This window comes from Augochlora pura, chromosome 8 (genome assembly GCF_028453695.1).
Source record: "Augochlora pura isolate Apur16 chromosome 8, APUR_v2.2.1, whole genome shotgun sequence".
In the NCBI taxonomy this organism is placed as follows: Eukaryota; Metazoa; Arthropoda; class Insecta; order Hymenoptera; family Halictidae; genus Augochlora; species Augochlora pura.
The window spans coordinates 7,841,930-7,861,844 of record NC_135779.1 but is presented as its reverse complement, the minus strand read 5'-3'; the positions used below and the strand labels follow the sequence as shown (position 1 = coordinate 7,861,844).

The window sequence follows — 19,915 nt, the reverse complement described above, 5'->3', positions numbered from 1 at the left end:
CCCGGTAATTAACCGACAGGGGAAAGGAATATTTAGTGGCGGCCGGTGGTACTCGTGCTACCCCGGCACGAAATTAAAAATGCACGTCACACCACTCCGTATTTTCCGGAGCCGGCGTGGCGTCGCGTCGGCCAGCGTCGCGCAGCGTCGCTTTGATGCGCGGCGGCCTCTCTCTCTCTCTCTCTCTCTCTTTCTCTCTCTCTCTCTGTGTTTCCCTGCTCTTTCTAATTTCGCCTCTTTTTCTCCATCGTTCTCGTTCTCCTCGTCTTTCTTTTTTTGCCGAGCGTGGCGCCGCGGCAGGTTAAAAAATTGTTTCGCGCACCTGAAAAATGGATGTTCGAAAAAAATGCCGAGGCGTAGACCCGCCCCGATGGCGAGCATCGCGGGCCGCAATTTATCGGCGAGCCTGATGAAGAACTGCTGACTTTTTTATGGAACCTTTAATGTACTTACGGGAAGGGAAAAGGTGATAAAGAGAGGGAACGTTATTCGAGTTGCAATTTCTATGCACAGAATGCAATGTGTCGTATGAAATGCATAAAGGTTGGAAGGACAAAGGGTTAATTGTTTACGTTTCATTCGTCGCAGTTAAAAGATATTTAAGCAAATTAAACAGTGAGTTTAGTAGCATTGTTGTTGTTGCATTCCTTCATATGTTTGATCTTTGTTCAATTTACATTGTATGATTTTGTATAGAATTTCTGCAAGCTTTGTTTCGGTTTCTCTCCTGTCAAAAAGCAAATAGTTACATTCAACGTGACCAATTTGTTATCATATATTCATTCCATGTACATATACTTTTCATTATTTTTATATTTAAAACAAATATTTTTTAAATATATTTTTATATTTTTAATATTATATTTTTTAAATATATTCTGATATTTTTAATATTTTATTTTTGAAATATATTCTTATATTTTTAATATATAATTTTTTAAATATAAATATTTTCATATTTAAAATAAAATGTATATTAACATATCTTAAATTTACGTTCAATGTACCATATAGTTTGTACTACATATTCAATTTAATTTGATTATTTCGTTTGTACTTTTTAGTTAGACTCTCAGAGCATCTTACAATTAGAGAAAGCAGCGTTTCGAATTAGCGTTCCAGGTGGATAGAGACTGGGGGTCCCATTGTCAGCTGGTAAAGCTGTTCGTCAGCCCTCGACTCCCGCTAGTTTTCCTATAGAAAAGACCTCGAGGTCTGGCGCTAAGGATGTTCTAAAGCCACCAAAAATGTCAGAGAACAGCTCGAGAGTCATCGACCCGTGTCCTCGAGCCCTCGACCACTGCTAGAATCTCGACCCCTCCCCACCGATGGTGACTGGCATCACCTTTTCATGAGCACTTTTATCTAACCCTCTGGACTCTTCTTTTTCCTCTTCATTTCTCTCAACTCGTTTCATCCGCCGCACCCTTCCACCCGTGTCTGTAGCACGTGGGGTCTTCGTGCGAGCCAGCGTTGCCAGCTGGTGATGGTGGTAGTGGTGGTGGTGGTGGTGCTGCTGCTGCGCGACAAGACGCGACCGAAGGTAAAAGTCCGTCAGGGGAAGATGGTGTCTCTGAATCGACGACGCGACATCGGCCCGTGGTGTCCTCACCCTTTTATATGTCGGACAGGTGTGAATTATTCATACGGGAGGGGGACTGCGCGAAACGTAAGTAAGATTTCCTGTCGGCGAAGTGAAACTTAGCTAAATAAGTCCGACATCAGTTAGACACTGAAGAATGGGTGCGAGTTCGGTTTAAATTGGACCGGTTTAGACCTTTTCGAAGTTGGCAAGTGCATCAAAGGTAGCTGACTGTGTCGTAATTGGTGGAACTAGTGGAATGAGATCGTTTTGGCCGTACAAGTAAAATAGACGGTCTTTGATCCGAATGGAATATTTCGTGATCTGAAAAATGGATGAAGGTAATCTTCCTTTGCACAGGTAACCGTGCAAAGTCCGGAGACGGTTTGTAACCGGACAAGTGCAGTGGAACAGTTTGTTTTAGACAAGTAGAATGAGACAGTGTATAATTAGACAAGTACGATGAGGTGGCATATAATCAGAAAAATATAATGAGACTGTCTGTAATCAGGCAAGTACAATGAGCTAGTCTGTAATCAGACAAGTACAATGAGCTAGTCTGTAATCAGACAAGTACAATGAGACAGCTATAGTCAGACATGTACATTGCGACAGCTGTAGTCAGACAAGTACAATAAGCTAGTCTTCACCAGACAAGTACAAAAAGATAGTCTTTATCAGACAAGTGCAATGAAACAGCCATAGTCAGACAAGTACACTGAGACAGTATATGATCAGACGAGTACAATGAGGTGGCCTATAATCAGACATATATAATGAGACAGTATATGATCAGACGAGTACAATGAGGTGTCCTATAATCAGACAAGTATAATGAGACAGTATTTATCAGACATTTGCAATTTATCAAAGTGTGTGACATTTATCAGACAAGTAGAATAGGACAGTTTTATCAGACACTTAAAATAGCAGAGTCTTTTGCCAGACAAGTAGAACATGTCGGTCACAGGTCGGACACATAAAGTAAATCTTTTAGCGGACACATGGGGTAGCAACGTAAATAATTAAACACAGCCGAGAGAGTCGTATCTATGGTTAATTAAACGACTGTTAAGCGAAGTGCATTGCAGGAACGTTCGCCGTTGCAGCAGGACAAAGCGTAAGATGCGGACCCGCCGCAGCAGTTTTTCACCATTAACATCTCAATACCGCAGCTTCCAAAGTCTGAGATCTTAATAATGCTGACTCACGGCTAAACAGGATTTATGACTATCGCAGGACTTAATCGCGGCCGCAAAACAGAGACCGCGACGTAAATTCATTGATCGCGTCTGTTACCGTTCGCCCCGCAGGCGTAATTAAGTTCCGCAAATATATCGGCGAATTACGCAAAAACAGGCGTACGTAATCCTCGGTTTAATCCGCGGCAGGCGCGTTTCTGATTTGCATATACCCGGGGACAGCGGAATAGATTGGCGAGCGTTGTTTCGCGCGCGCGTTGCGTTATTTCACAGGGCACGGTCCCCGTTCGTCTGGATTTTTTTTTTTAAATGACCGTTCGTTTCGATTTCAGACCCGAGGGTGCGCTACGTGGACTCCGAGGGGAGCATCCCTGACAACAATAACTGGATGCTCGGCAATAATCTGTGGACCTTCCCGCGGTGCGTGCCCACCTATCCTCGAACTGGTAAGATGCCCTGTGCTGACTCGTTATTTTTTCGCACCTCCCCATTTGTTTCCATTAAGTTCGTTAAACCCTTGCACCGTTACGTCGTGTCGGATCCGTGATGAAGAGTTTCATACACGGTCTACTAAATATGAATGTTATTCCTCTCTTTTAAATCGAGACTGGATTTGATTCCTTTGTTATCAAAATTCGCGGAATGAAAATTCGGGAGAGAACATTGAAATTATTGAGTACAGTCTTTTCTTACTTAGAGGTATATTTAATCGCTGGATATAAAAAGGAAAAATTATACAAAGAGATATAATTATACATAAGAAATTAATTAATTAATGCAACAAACGCATAACTCTGACAAATTAGAAACATTGCATATCCTCGTATAATCTTGGCATCTTCACGGCTCCGAAGATAAAAATGTCATGCGCCATCCCGAGCAAAATCATCGAACGCATTCGTGGAATCTTCACCCCGTAAAATTCGAACAGAACTCAAACGACCGTAAAATCCCCGCTATGAAACCCAATCTCCTGCGACTGCAGTTCGAATAGCCAAAACTGTTCAACGTTCACGAGACCGGTCGAAAGCCGAGCAGGCAGTTTGCCGAGCGCTAATAGAAAATCCTTTTTTCGCGCTCACGGTCGGTTTGTCCCCTGAGCTGCCTTTATCGCGGCATAAATGCTAAAGCGAATGGCGTGGGCGCGGTAAACTATTTGTTGACGCGCGGCTGTGCTCGTGAACGAGGAACGGGGGATTTAACGGCGAATCGTAAAGAGAGCGAACCTTTCCGTTCAGACGTAGACGACGTCGGCACGCGGACGCATTTCTACCCGGACGGCGGATGGGGGTGGCTGGTCTGCGCAGCCGGCTTCCTCGCCCTGTTGCTCACCACCGGCATGCAGCTCGCTTTCGGGCTACTCCAGGTTCACTCTGTGAAACACTTCGGCAAGGAACATATCATGGACTTGGGTAAGTCCTTGCACTTTCACCGCGGAAACCCGCTGGGAATTTTATCTTTCGTTTCACCATTTTCCCGTGGCGCCGTTGTCTTTGAATCTCACCGAAGTACACCTGTAAACACGGTCCAAAGTATACGAGAGAAATGGACCGACTGAATCTTATCCTTTTGTACGATTTAATTTATTGAACACAACGCGTTGGTATCAAGAGATTCATTTTTAATAAACACAACGAAAATTGTGATTTGCTGATCATATAAGTAACGCCACTTTTGGGCACTTGTCTGACTACAGACTGACCCATTCTACTTGCCTGTCTGCAGAGCTGTTGTTACTAAATAAATAGGACGGAGACAGTCTGTAATTATACAAGCGCAAGGGCAGTCTGTTATTAGGCAAGTAGAACGAGACCGTATAGAATCAGATGAATACACTAAGACAGTCTGTAGTCAGACAAAATGATCAGACAGTTTGTAATTTAACAAATACAAATAGACAGTGTCCGTCCAATAAGTAGAATGTTTTTGGGGACAAGTAGAATAGGATCGTATATAATGAGGCTAGTACAATAGAACAGTTTGCAGTCAGATAAGTAAGACGAAACAGCTATTATCTGACAAGTAGAATAAGACAGTATATTACCAGACAAGTAAAATAAGATGACCGTTTACTAGACAAGTAGAACAAGACAGTATATTACCAGACAAATAGAATAAGATTGTCTATTACTGGACAAGTAGAATAAGTCCGTCTATTACCAGACAAGTAGAATAAGACGATCTATTTACCAGACAAATAGAATAAAACCGCCTATTATCAGGCAAGTAGAACAAGTCTGTTATCAGACAAATACGAAGTCTGTAATTAGCTATGCATAATTAAATGCTCTATAAACTGGCAATTAAAAGAAGACAATCAGCAATGGCCATAATAGTCTCTTCTATCACGAGTACCATAAAGTAATTAGTATTTAAACAAGCGCAGCGAAAGGACCTGCCATCAGACGAGTAGAATAGATCCGCCTTGTATCAGGCAAATGCCGTAACACCGTCCTTTGCGAAACAATCTCGAACCACCTGAGTTCGCGAGACGTAGTAACCATACTAATTAACTCTAAAGAGTCATAATCGAAGCACGGCGCTTCGTCGCGCGTTGAGATCACCGGGCCACGGAGCAGTTTCCCGCGGGTTTATCCTGGCACACTGCTGACACGACGGAAGAACGCCGCGCGGAAATAAAGCCGCGGCGTTACCGCGGTATCCGGTTTTCCGTGGCGAGAAGTCGTAGGTGGTTACTTTTCCCAGGAATATTTGAAACGTACGGAAAGGTAGGCGGGAAAGCGGTTCGGGCCGGGCCGAGCCCAGGCACCGGGCTCCGCGGTGAGATTTATTCGCTCGGAATCCCACCGCGCGCATTCCTGCCGCGGCCTTTATTTAATAGTACCGTTGGCGTGGAATTTAAAATAATCCTCTCTCTTTCGCGCTCTCCTCACTCCCGATGCTCCCTCTCGCCCGCCCCCCTTTCCTTCGTCTTTTTTTCTCTCTGTTCTTCGCTAACGGGATCGGGAAAGCAATCAAGCGAGCGGACGTGACGTGAATCTCAAACGCCGTTACGAAGGGCCCACTCTTGCGCGGGAGACCCTTGAACGACGGTGACGTAGGAATTTTTCCCCGGGGAGCCCTCCGGCGACCCTGTTTTTCACCTGTTTCCGGGAACTTCTTTTCGATCGAACGCCCCTTTCTTTTCGCCCGTCGAACGGCACGCATTAGCGCTCGTTTATCTGCGAGCGGCTGATCTATTGTTTACCGTTCGCAGGGGAAGACTTCGATTGGTCAGACAACGGAATGGACGTTGGAATGACCAATATCATGATGATCATTAGACCGTAGGTCTTTGAGCGTAATGAAGTATAAATAAGAAAGATGGAAACGAAACTAAATTCTTGCTTTTAATAATTTAGTAAATTAAAAGTAGGACGATGGTATGATTAAATTCTTGTTATGCTATGTTCTTAAAATTTACTGACTAATTACTGATAAGATGAGTAGAGCACGTTGATAGTAGTTCAAGCTGTTAAAATAAGGCGGACGATGTCAGTCGAGACGAAATGGATATGTCACTGTTTAATGAATGGTATAATCAAATTAGGATATATGAATATGGGAACTAAAGGGGTGTAAGTAATTCACTGATCAGACGATGAAGAGAAAAAGAACAATGGAAAATCGTACAAGGAGAATATATCTGCCATATGTCAGACAATCAAAAGAATGGTCAAACAGTTAACCAGGAGAGCCGCTAGCCCAACAAGTAGCATAATCCAGTCACTGATCAAACGTTTACAGAAGTAGCATAATCCAGTCACTGATCAAACGTTTACAGAATAAAAGAACTGTTAGTCAGACGAGAAGAACAGGTTTTCCAAGTTTCTGTCACGGTTAGTTAAGGAACCAGGACGGTCACTAATCATGCAAGTGGAGTAACCCAATCGCTCTTCAGACAATGGTGAACCAACCAGCACCGTTCAACCGTTCAAGGGAAACAGAACAATCGCTGGCCGTACACGGCACCCAGCCATCCACCAATCAAACTTCCGAAGTAAAAGAAGCCGGCCATGAATCAGACAAGTGAAATAGCCCTGTCGAGAGTCGGACAAGGGGAACGGCCATTAGTCAAGTGGAGAAAACGAGTATGTTACGAGCGGGAGTGAAGGGGGAACCGGACGGCCACGGATCAGACAACGCGTCGAAGTGTATGGAAGTATTTTGAAAAACTGCTCGATAGATCATTGGAAATTCCAGGCATCGGAGGATGATGGATCGCGCGCGTGCATCGCGTCTCCCCCGTGTGCCCCCGGAGCTTGGACCGCGTAACAATGTTGTCGAACAAATGGCCGCGGAATTTTTCATCGAATATTCCGCGTTATCTCCTACGGTCGACGCGATAACCGTAGGACGCGTCGCGATGGAGAATATCGATTCGCGGCGGCGGCGGCAGCGGGAATTAATTATATGCGAATTTAAACAATTTCCGTCGGAATTCGAGGAATCACGGGGCGATAAATACGGAACGCGACGACGCGGACCGTGACTGACGGCGGTTCCTCGCGTGAAAATGCTAATCGTCCGCGCAAGCGCGCGCGCGCGCAAAGTTGTCCCGCCGTCGACGATACGCCGAATAATCGGGCCAGCTTTGTTCCTCATTACCATGCGAATTTTCGTAATTAAATGTTACACGAGCGACGAACATCCCGACCGTTCCGCGAACAGGACGAGCGAGACCCGGCCGTAAAACGGCAAACGATCCGGACGACGAAAACATTAATAATAGTTGAACCGACCGCGGGGACCGGATGTATCGGGAAACTGTTTTCGCTCGGGTCCGAGTTTAATTGCAATCAGCAGTTTTCGGGGAGTGGGCTTCCGCGAGTTTCGTGTAAACGTTCCGCGATTTATGGGAGTCCCAATTGTTCGCCGGAAGAAGCGTGTCCGAAGACACGGAAGTCGACGTTACACCGTCTTATTGGTGCCTGTTAATTCTAACGTCCGTCCGGTTAGTTATAAACATTGTTTGTACTTCGGGAACGGGGAGATAGGATCGAGAAATTAATGCGCTGGTTCTAATAATGTTAGGGTATATCGTGTCTGGTTTAAATTACGAACAATTCTGAGAAGAAGCCGATACTACATTCGCTGTAACAAATTACAAACATCGTTGGAATATAAGACAACAATCTTTGTTCAATTTAATAGTTATTTGCAACCAATTTAATAGTTCTTTTAACGTTAAAAATCAATATCTTAAAAAGGAATAAAAGACTTCAATCCCGTTAATAATCCATCAAATTATTTACATTAATTTAATGTAGCATTACAATGGTATCTTATCTAGAAATTAAATAATAAAACTAAGTTATTACTTAGTATACTTAATAAGTATATAAGTATATTAAGTTATTACTTAATATTATTATTATAACCATTATATTTTTATTTAAAAAGAAATCATCGAGTTTCTCTTACACACATTTCTATATAGAATCATTTACAAGCAAAATTATATTCTCTAACCTATATAATCAAAAATAATTTATAACAAACGTGAACACAAATAGCCTCATTCTATCAGAATTAAGAACGAATAAGTACTAACAAACGGAATCGTAAAAGAAAGCGATCGACATAATTTTGAATTCCGAAAACCATTGGAAATCCCATTAGACCCGGAGAAACGCAATTACGCTACTCGGCCAAAGATCGCCGAGCGATCGCGTCGATCCAGGAACTGTCGAACCCCGCCGAATCCCTGAATCATGAAGGAACGCGAGAGAGGGTTCTTGGGCAGACCGTGGCGGGCATAAATTAGCAGGACGAGGCCCCCCCATAACTCAGGAACTTCAGCAGTTCGACGAGCGGAATATTTCAAATCGGAGTCGGTCGCCGGCGCGAAGATTGATCGTCGCGGGCCCGGTCCGAGGTGGCGCGATAAATTATTTCGGGGTTGCCGGTGCTCGATATTGAAGATATCGTAATTTTTGCGCGCGAGCCAACCCTCACCCATAAATTGGCCGCGGCTGTCCGTGGGACGCAGAAACCGAGCGCGACGGGGGGGACGGGTGCCTTTTCCATCGCCGACTGATGCACGCTAGATAACATAACCGGAGCAGGTCAACGATAAGCTCTCCTCCAATATCTATCAGCTGTGTTGTGGACCGTGCGAGAGCACGCGGGACACCCGGTAAGTCCTATCAAACTGTTCGCAGCCTGGCCAGCGGCCATTATTTTCCTCCGTTGCCTTTAAATAAACCTCGACTCGCCGAGGAGTTCCGTATTTCACGTATTATCGGGCCGGAAAGCCTCCCGCGCGGCCCGTGCCCTGCGCGCTCCTTTTTCGAGCCGCTTCGAACGTCTGACCTTAATACCCCGTGCTCTCTCTCTCTCTCTCCCCCGATACCACGATCATAAAGCAGTTCGCGCCTCCTCTTTAATGGACATGGTAAATTCGGCGCGCACACGGGGAGAAACCATCGGCGGTGGATAAATGGTAATTCGGACGGGGCCTGTCGATACGCCGCGCGGTACGTCCTTCCGGGGTATTTCTTGCCGGCGGACCATTAGGGCCAGATAACTAAAACTTTTGCACAGTGGTTTCGGGCCACGTTCGGCGATCCGCTTGGAATTTTTATGAGCCCTGATGTCGGGTACTTACGAAGTTACAGGCCGGCGAGGACGGCGCGAGAAGATGCCTGTTCCATCGAGTGTACAGTTTCTGGTCGATTTGGACGATTTAGGTGACGGGAAAAGCTGCGGAGAAGATTCTCAACTTCTTATCGGAAACGCTACCTTTTCTGCTGCAAGTGTTCAGCGATGAAAATAAATAAAAGGGGAATTAAAATTGTTATCATCGAAGGAGGATCTGCCATCAATTACTCGGCTCGATGAGCGAGTCTAAACTAGCATTACGAAATTCGTGGGGTGAAATAACAATATATACAATAACCGACAATCATCAACAATGACTGAAATTATTTGAGAAAAATCTTGAAAATGTATGTTCAGTTTTATGTAATTAACGCGTTCGTTACATTAGTAAATTCTGTAGAATTAAATTGAAGTGTCCTTATTCCAAGGCAATGAAATATTATATTTTTATACAGATATAAGGATAGAATTTTCAGCGCACCCTGTATAGCTCGGTTGAATCATTGCGAATGCAATATGCATGCGACGAAAGCTGCGACTGCTCCGCCATGTGACAATAAAACTGTGCAAAGGAACGTTTGTCGAGAACTCGACTTTCACAAAAACGTTCGACCAAGATTCGATTTTCACCAACGCGTTCTCGTAGTTTTGACGTAATCTTCGCATGAACAAATTGTTTGTAACTCCGGGAATGCGTTCCGCGGTGCCGAGGAATACGGCCGCGCATATTAAAGAACGTAATTCCGTGTTCGCGAGCGAATGAATTCGGTATGCGGGCGCGTCCCTCCCGATAAAACGTCCCCGAGCCGCGTAAATAGGATTGTTCATTAGAAAAGCGGGGGGAATCTAGCCTGTCCACGGAGTCACGACGCCGTGAAGCGTTAATTCGAGTCTCGCCGTGGCCATTTTCATACGCGCTCTCTTTTTTCTTTTTTTTTTTTACTCCGATTTGTTTCGTCGGAATGAATTCATTTGCAAACGCGGCGGAAGCTCGCGATAACGAACGCGGGAACGTCCCGTTACGGTCGTTTCTTTAATTCGTCACGGGAGTCAATCGCACCGTGACCGACTAACCAATCGCGACAACGACGGGAACACGGCCGGCGTCGGTCTCGTTGCCGTCGACCATTTTAATAGTCGGATCCCGGACGCAATAACGGAGCCAAACGTCACAGCGTTGCATTTTTAATGGTTCGCGGGAATCGAGCGAGCTTCGCTGAAATAATTTTTGGGAGAACATTCATTTTTGAAACGTTAACCATTTGCACTCGAAGCTACAACTGTAAATCTGTAATAATGTTCATGGCTCGTAATATTTCCATTACATGTAACAAAGTGCACTTTTATGCACACGAAATTGATTCTTGTTGCTCTTACCAACAGTTTTACTGTTTAACAATTTTTTAAACCTAAGCTTTGTTGGTATACAAATTATCTCGAGACGTGATAGAACAATTTTAATGAAGAGCTTTTTATTAATTTACTTACGAATGTTTATCAAATGCATATAGAATGATATTATGATACGACGATGTTTAATCAAAGCATTTCTGATGGATTCGTGTTGCAATAACTTTTATGTTGCAAACATATCCCCTGGACAATGATAACTTTTATCAAACGAACACATGCACGTGAAACAAATTTATAACATAACTTTAACTGGAATAATCAAGCGTTATTAATAATAAAATAAAAGTATTATTATACTTTACTCATCGAAAGCCAGTGTCGAATAAATAGATATCCGAGCGACGCCAGTTGTCGTATTCCATCGATCACAGTCGATCAGTCGGCGCCCATGGGCACAAGCCGCGCGAAGGTGCAGAAAGAGAGGCGATAAGGGCCGTTTAACACGGTCGACGGCGAGGGTCGCCGCTTAAATTACAGAATGTCAAGGGGGCTTTGAAAAATGTCACCGCTAATGTCGCGGCCCCGACGCAAAGTGCAGTTCCGCGTCTCGCAATCTTTCGACTGCTCACCGCCGGCAGCGGGGGGAGAGAGAGAGAGAGCTTCTCCCCGGCGAACTTTCCCCTTGAAAGGGGTTTCCGAACTGTCCATACATCGGGTAGGATCTGCATCGAAAAGAGCGCGCCACGAACTTTCCACTCACTCGCGAGTTTCCTGTTTCGAAAGCCGGAAGACCTGTCTCGAGATCCTCCGATCGCCGATTCAGACATTCTTCGGCGCTTTTTGCCCCGCAGACTCGTCGACGACGTCGCTGACATATTTTCGAGCTGCAAGAGATTCTGTCGATCCCCGCGGAATCGTTTAGCGAGCACGATCTATGAAAAGCGTAATTCCTCCGATCGTGATTTGTTGTTAAGTTGGTTTACTTTGGGTTGGATTTTTTCAGATTTGATTTTCGATGTCGGTTCGCTGGCTTTTGAAATGGACAAGGTGAATGTTTTTTATTTGTGGCTGGTAGAGTTTCAAGGGACGAGAGAAAGAGATATAGTTTGATTTAGTTAAAATTGTCAAGCCTCTGGTAATGATTATTTTTAAGTTCATAAAGCAGCGATGTATTTTAATTTGTAATTTGTCCTAGTTTGTTTTATATTTTATAATTTAGTTATATAATCCAGTTTTATAATTTATTATATAATTTAGTTTTATAATTTAGTCATATATTTCAAATGTATTAGGTAGTCAGGTGCATCGCTAATGATCCTCTATAGGGTTACATAGCATCCGATCGAAAGAAAAAAAAAAGAAAAATGAGGATAACGTTATTTTAATAATTAAATTATTAATTAAATAAGTATAATGTTATTTCCTGCTAATAATAAATCAGCCGTTTATTTCGAAAGTGTCCTAAGTTATAAAACACGAACCCTTAAAAATCTCAATTTCAATATAAACGAACTCGGGTCACTTTCAAAGTAGACCGCTCAAACGATCGAAGATTTCAATCTCGATGACAAAAAGCAATCACGCAGACCGTCCGAAATAATAGACGAGTTTTGTTGTGCGCTATATATACTACTACAATGCGCATTGTGTGTAATCTCGGCAGAATGTTGCAGCGACTGGACAGACCGGGGAAATGGGTCTGACCACTAATCAGACCAGCAGAGTAGGTGGACAATTAATCAGCTAAGTGGAATGAGAGAGTCATTGTCTGCGCAGGTAAACATTGCCACTATTTATCATCGCGCAAGCGACATAAACATACAATTTAACTAGTAGAATAGGACAGCCGATGATCCGACACGCAACTCGAAAGAATCTCCAGTTGATGAAATAACAAAGGAAGATAATATTCATCGTTAAACAACGGAGCTTTTTGCATCGATGAGAAAACAGATAAAATACGCGAAGCAGTGGACACATTAGAAAATTTTAGAGATATTGTTATACTATTTCAACTTATAGTATTCATTATCAAAAGAGAAATATTTTCTCCCGTCTTTCATGCATTGCAATCGACGCAGACAATTTTGTTTCGCATATAGCATAAATTTTCAGAATTTCATACGCGATCGTCAAATTTTCTACGGCTGATTCGATCAAATGTTTAAACAATTCACTGCCGAGCACAAAGAACTCGTCTCGAAATTGTTCGAAGTAGACCCCCCCTGAACGAGGTGTTCGGACATTGTCAGGCCGTCGGGCATCGATTTCAATTTCGGAACAGCAATAACGCGGCCGACGCAATTATTCAATCTCCTAATTCGAATCCGCGGTAACGAAGTCAGTTTCGGACGGGGCCGCCCGCGGCCGCAAATTCTGTGGCCAAACGCCGTCAACAAACGGCAACGAACGGAAGAGTACTTCCGGGATCAACAGGGTCGAGTCCAGAATCGAATCGGTTTCGGGGCAGTGATTCCATTCTTACGAAGAAACTAAAAAATGGATCGATTCATGGATTGCCTCGAAAGGCGATTTATTTTTCCGACGCGGAATTGTTTTACTGCCAGAAAAATGGGAGAAAGTGACCACTTTGTAGTAATGGTCAATACTTTGAGTGAACTGATTTTGAACGTTATATTTTAACCCATTCGCTGCCAAGGACGATATAGTAGTATACTCGTCTTTGGCAGGGTGTCACGCATTGCCAGGACGAGTATACTCGTCCTACTTTAAATATATTATAACATGCAGGCTTTTGAATTAACAAATTTTTTGTGGCCACAAACATAAATATAAATATGTAAAAAACTTGAAAAAATACTACAAATAAAATTTTTTACAAAAATAATACTTTATTTCTTATAGAGAATGATAAAATATAAATGATGAAATATAAATGGCAATGGGAATGACTTCATATAATTTAGGCTTGGCAGCGAATGGGTTAAGTAAAGCTTTTATTTGGGGAAGAAAACAGCGAGAACTTATTCAAGGTCCTAACGAATGAAAAGAATCGGAACGCGTCCGTCGCTCGCAGGCCCGAGCTTGTACCGCGGCTTGTTCGCGGTGGATCGCCGGCGAACGAGAATGCGATCCACGCGGCGCTGTTTCCCGGCCGGCTAGCGCAGGATCCAGGGAAATCCTATTTTCCGAGACGAGGTGGAAATTGAATGTCACGGCTCGCGGGGGAGATGCCTCGTGACGGACGGGAAACGAACAGCGGCCCGCTCGTAAATAATGAACGGAGGCCAAGAACGGGGGCGTCCCGGCTGCGGCCCGCTTCTCTCCCCGTGATCGTCGACCCGCTAGCCTAGAGACGTTATTCGAACTTGATTGGGAACCGGACCACCTTGAGGGCTACTCCAACCCGGCAGCTTTCCTCCGGGAAAATCGTGAGATTGAACACTTTGAAGGCAAAGCGACGCTCCCTCTGATTGGGCACCGAGTCGACGGCCTCTTAGGCTGCTCGAACTTTCGGCATTTTTTCTGCAGCGCCGATCAAAGGAATCGATTCGCTGTCTCCGCCAGTTTATCGGGCAATGTTCGTTCTTTAACTTGATATTTTTTTCATATCGAAAACGCGAAGATTCCCGAACGTACATCGACGTATGTTCGATCACTCGCTTACTGGGAACCGTGGGGAGCCTTGCACGCTGGTCGAACCTTCCGAATTTTTTCTGGACTATCGATCAAAGCAGTCGATTTGCTGTCTCCGCCGTGTTGCTAGACAAGGTTTGTCCTTTTATTTGAATATTTTTTTATATGGAAATCGCGAAGATTCTCGAAGGAGGATCTACGGATGTTTGATCTCGCTTAAGGGGAAGCGCGGAGAGTCTCGCAGGCTGGTCGAACTTTCAGAATTTTTTCCGGACCGCCGATCAAAGGAATCGATTCGCTGACTTTGTCGCGTTACTAGGCGATATTTTTTGTATAGTTTAACATTTTCTTTGTGAAAAATGGAAAAATTGTGACTGGTTGGTTCTGCCAAGAATCTTTGTGATCGCATGGGGTGACGGACTAATTTCTGCAATTTTTTCTGGAAGATCGCAAGTAGATTTTAATCTACGTCTCTCTTGTCTTATTGTGAACTACTTGTTCTAATTGAAAATTATTTTGTAATCAAACTGATGTAAGAATTCTCGAAGGTATATTACGAAAGCTCTCGTAAAACACCACGAAAAATATTTCCTCTTTCGGATTTATTTCTCGACGTATAGTAAAAGCTTTTAATTCTGAGTCTTTTTCATGTTGCTCGAACATATTTACTCTTTCCAGTCGCAATTTTTATAGAGAAAAAGCTAGTAATAAAAGGAATAGCATCTGTCGAAAACAAGCAGAATAAGTAGCTATTACCGTAGCAAAGAATTCAAGATTATTTGTCCAATACAATACGCTGCGATCCAGCGATCATTCGACGGGAAATCATGATGCTTACACACGTTCAAATATTTTCAAGAACAGCAAACATCGTTGAACGTTTTCGACGGTTCTGCGCCGCGACGAGGCCGGCAAACGCATCAAAGCACCGGCAACCGTCCGGCTTTTATAATTCACGAAACCAGGCTATCGGTTTTTAATCCGATATAGTGCCGGAGAAAGTGACGCGTCTTTCCAGAAGACCTGTTCATTTAATTATTGATTTATCATCCGTATCGAGACGCTATTTTCGGAATGACGACGAATCGATGCAATAGAGGAGAACGGTGGGGGGCGGGGGTGGTCTCGCGAATTTACGCTATTACGCTGAGATAATTACGGAAAGTCTGATTACGTTGAATATTTACGGAAGATCCGCCGTCGAAATAAACGAAATTAATCAGCGTGTATAACGAGTCTTCGGAAAGGACCGAATGATTTTCATCAATTTCTGCCCGCCGCTGAAACGATTTCACGGTGGACCGGCCCCCGGCCGTAATTCGTTTCCGAAGCTTCAAGTCGATTTGTTTTTCAAATCGCGCGAAGTATGACGAACTTTTCCAATTCGACCGCCGGCGAGAACACAGTGCACGTGAAGGGGGGGTGAGGGGGAGGGGGGGCGGGGTAAGATCCGTCTTACAGTCGCTTGTAAATACTTCTGGAAGTTCGATCGAGTTCTCGCTGTTCTTAGCGGCGAAAGGGAGACCATTTTTCATCGAGAGGATATTCACGGATTACGAGAGGGATCTCCAGTGAATTGCGGGCGAGTGCTATCGACGTTAATAGGCTTTGCAAACGCTCGCCGTTAAAACGTTATCGAAATAGGTGATTAACAATTTTGTTTTTTTTCTTTCCACCGACGGAAGGCTTTGCAAGGAGGCGGTTTTAACGGGGCGCGTACAGCGGCGGACGAAAGATTACGAGAAGGAAGAGAGGGTTTGATGTGAAACGCGCTGTGGTCGCAGATCTTCTCGAGAGCAACGAAAAAAAATGCGATTAAAGTTAGATGATAATTTTTGGAGATTCGAATTGTCGGATGGTTGCGAGGAATTGTAGAAATGCTATTGAACCGTGTTAATTAATTTGTCTCCTTGTAATAACACATCCGAGGACTAATGTCCATATATTTATGACGCACGCAGATCTTTAAAATGAATTAACGAGATTAGCAGCATTTTCATTTCATTCTAAATTTCGTAAAATTACGTATAAAAATGAGAATAAAATTCTGCAGCCTGCAGATCTTTTTGCAAAATAAAAACTATTTGCACTAGCTACGAAACATTGAGGCCAAGTACAATCTTGCTTCTCTCTGAAACGATTTTAATAAGCACTTAATTGCCATGTTTGATTTCTTTTAACTTTTTCACTAATATTTGATATTTTCGCTTATCACTCAATATTGCTTTCTTACGCGATCTCCCCGCTTTCAGCTGAAAATATTTGAACTATCTTCCAACTTTGTTCATCGTTCGAAGTCGTTTCAGCCGTAATAATAGTTGCAGAACAAAAGCAAATTAAAATCCATTGTCTTTTGTAACCGCTTCCGTGAAAATGGTTTGAAAACGCTGGACAGAGAACAGTTTTTCCGAGGACCGAGACTTTGCGGCGGATATTTCATTTGTTTTCGCACGCCGGACTCCGGAGCTATACGGTTATGCCACTCGATCGGCCGCAGACGGCACCTCGGATGCATTGAAAACAGAAAAACACCGAAACCGGGAACAATGTATTGACTATCCAGGGGAACTCTCTGTTTTCTGACTCGGCCGTGGACTAAGCTGTTTCTAAGAAAAAGGATGAAATCTATCGTCTTCGCGTCGTACTTCGTCGAATTTGATTTTTCACAGAGATTAACGAACCGTTAAGTATACAATATCGTGGTGTCGGGAATATTTCGACACCCGATAGACAATTTTAACCCTTTCGCTCCGACGGGACCTCGAATAATTACTATTCATATACGAAAAGCGTTGTATACGTTCATACCATATATATACTTTTATTTCATATTTCACATAAGATACTTTTGTTAATCAACAAACAGTTAACTATAATATTTAAAAAAATAAATTATGATTATAAACTTTTATATTTTAAAAAGTGAAGTAATATTACTAAATACAATAAATATCATGCATCAAAACAAAATGGAAGAGGCTAGAAGAATTTATTTATTTTTTAATAAATATATTTCCTTTTTCTGCGGAATAATTGTTACAATCTGCAAAGTTTTAGCAATTGTAACCGTGTTAATGATACGGCAAGCAGTTAAAAGTTCTTATCGTAATAAAAGTTGTTAATTGAGCTGAACAAGACACGCTTTACAATCTTAATTCTCTATCAAATACGACAGCATTTATATTTATTATAATTCGAGAAAGCTTCGCGAAAGCATGGAAAATAATTTTTCAAAAATTTGTGCTATATAATGGTAATAAAATACTCCTTGATTCTGTAGTTTGCCAATAAAAAGCAGAACTTTCGACATTAAAAAGTCGTTTCCCATTTTCTCGTGAAAGAACAAAGTTACCTTCCAAACAAAATTTTTAGAATAAATATTATCCAATAATGCATTGCTCCATAACTTTTTCACATTTATCTCGTTGAAACTTTATTACCATAAAAACACTGTATATTGTTGGAAAAATGCTGTATCGACTGCTTTTTAACAACCTTATCGAAACAAATTCCTTTGAAACACAGAAATTACTTTTCGAAGCCAGTAGAATAAGCTGGTCATTAGTCAGACAGAGAAGCCGAGGCTGCAGCGAGGTCAGGGTATACTCAAATGAATAGGGCAGTGTCGAGGCAGCCTAAAGCAGTTTGAATCAACATTTATAATTCCGCTAATGAGTCCATAGTGCACGCCCGGATGTCACATGGTCGAAAATCATCGGGCACGGTCTCCCACGGAATCAGCGACATCCGTGTCAAGTCGAACAGACCTAATTTCGTCCGTATACAGTCTCTCCCGTGTCCATTGACATCCGCATTGTGTTTATGGCTCCGATCGCTAGCATAACCTGTTATCTGTTCCCGACAACAATCCAATCAGTTCTACGCGTCCAATAGCATCCGTGGACCGTTCTACACGTACGTTAACTGTATTTATGGCGTCCGCTGTGTTCAACTATATTTCTACCTCCTGGAGGCGATCCAAACGCGTTTTTATCCCCTTTACCCCAACGACAGCGCATTTGTCTTCCTGTTTTCGAAAATTCCTGGCGAAAATTCTGTGATCTGAATTCTTCTATAGGTTCCTGAAAGCACAAAAGTCTCATGAAAGTGATTCCTTCGCGATGATTTGATCAAAATACTTCCTTCGCGACGTCTTTGGAAATCATATAGTATATATCATGATATACAATGATTTACTAAATATTACCAATATTTCTTGGCAATGATATACTACTGCTGTAATGATCTTATAAAAATACATGTTGCGCATGTATCTTCTGAAAATATTTCTTTTGCAATCGTTGCATAAAAATACTTCGTTCGCAAGCATTTTACAAACGTATTTTTTCAACAATGAACTTGTGAAAATACCTATCCTGGAATGGTCTTATAAAAATATTTCTTCTTTAACGGTCGTATAGTAATACTTCCTCGGTATTTTATAAAAACAATACTTCTCTCACGATCTTATCAAAATACTGTTACAATACAATTCTTTCAAACTAATTATTTTCTCATGATTTTATAAAAAATCCTTCTTCTACTACGACCATGCAAAAATACGTCTTTTGCAGTGGTTTATAAAAATTCGTTTTCTTCTTATAAAAATTAATTGCCAACACAATAGAATAATTTCAGTGGTGCCTCAGAGCCACCATTCGAGTGCAGAGAGTTAATATGTTAAAGACAGCCAAGTATTCCCTTCCGCCAAATTCGTTCGCCTCCAGATTCGTTTCCCGGCGCTCACATTGTCTTCTCCGAAGCCTCCTCAATTGACTGGGGCACCCCGTGGATGCGAATGAAGCGATCGGCGACCCACATGCGGTTCACGGGACATCGTTCGGCACGGCATCCGGCCGCGGAACGTCGACCAATCAACCGCGCCGGGTTAATATCACGCGCGCACACCTCGGATCGCGGGTTGCATCCCTAATGAACGAGAGGTGCAGGGCACGGCTCGCGCGAGCCGAAGATTTAATATTCAGTCGCGGAACGTCATTAAGGGCCGCGCGCATCGACGCGATACTCGCACGCGCCCCTTTAATAAGCCCGCGACGGGTTTCACGGTCTGCCTTTGTGCGAGCCGCGATCACGGCGTGGCCCGCGGCTCCGGCGACGACGACGACGACGGCGTCGGGACGTCATTGTCCGACCGTCGTTGTGCAATATTCGACGGCAGATAAACGGTAACGACGTTACACGCCAAACTCGGCGAACGCCTTCGCGATAATAGACCGCGGTTCTTCCTCGATGCGGCGAGAGCGCCCCGTCCTCCTCCTTCCGTCCTCGGCTTCGTCTTACCTCGTGACTCCTTCTCTCCATCCTCCCCCGCACCAGCGCATCCGGTAATTGCGTTGCGAGGTGCGTCGCGCGAGCGCTCCGTATCGATTCGACGTTTCGAGCTGGGACGCGATTCGATTATCGGCACGCACGACGTCCTCCGGAACCGGAAACGCTCGACGTCGATGCGAATCAGGGAACCGATCGCGAGCCGCGCGAATTTTTCGACGCGGCGCCAGCCGACGCGAGCTTTTAATATTTAACAATAGAACCGCCGTATCGGTCGATACGATTGTTT

The 19,915-nt window shown here is 43.4% G+C and overlaps 1 protein-coding gene across 1 annotated transcript in view; it reads left to right on the top strand.

Annotated features, from left to right (window-relative positions):
* The first annotated feature begins 1,486 nt into the window (after positions 1-1,486).
* LOC144474467 (uncharacterized) overlaps positions 1,487-19,915 on the top strand; it is a 37,155-nt gene continuing 18,726 nt past the window's right edge. Inside the window, exons 1-5 of the mRNA XM_078189310.1 lie at positions 1,487-1,543; positions 1,730-1,805; positions 3,117-3,230; positions 4,023-4,196; positions 6,002-6,071. Of these exons, the coding sequence (XP_078045436.1) occupies positions 1,487-1,543; positions 1,730-1,805; positions 3,117-3,230; positions 4,023-4,196; positions 6,002-6,071 (491 nt within the window). The remainder of the gene's footprint in view (positions 1,544-1,729; positions 1,806-3,116; positions 3,231-4,022; positions 4,197-6,001; positions 6,072-19,915) is intronic.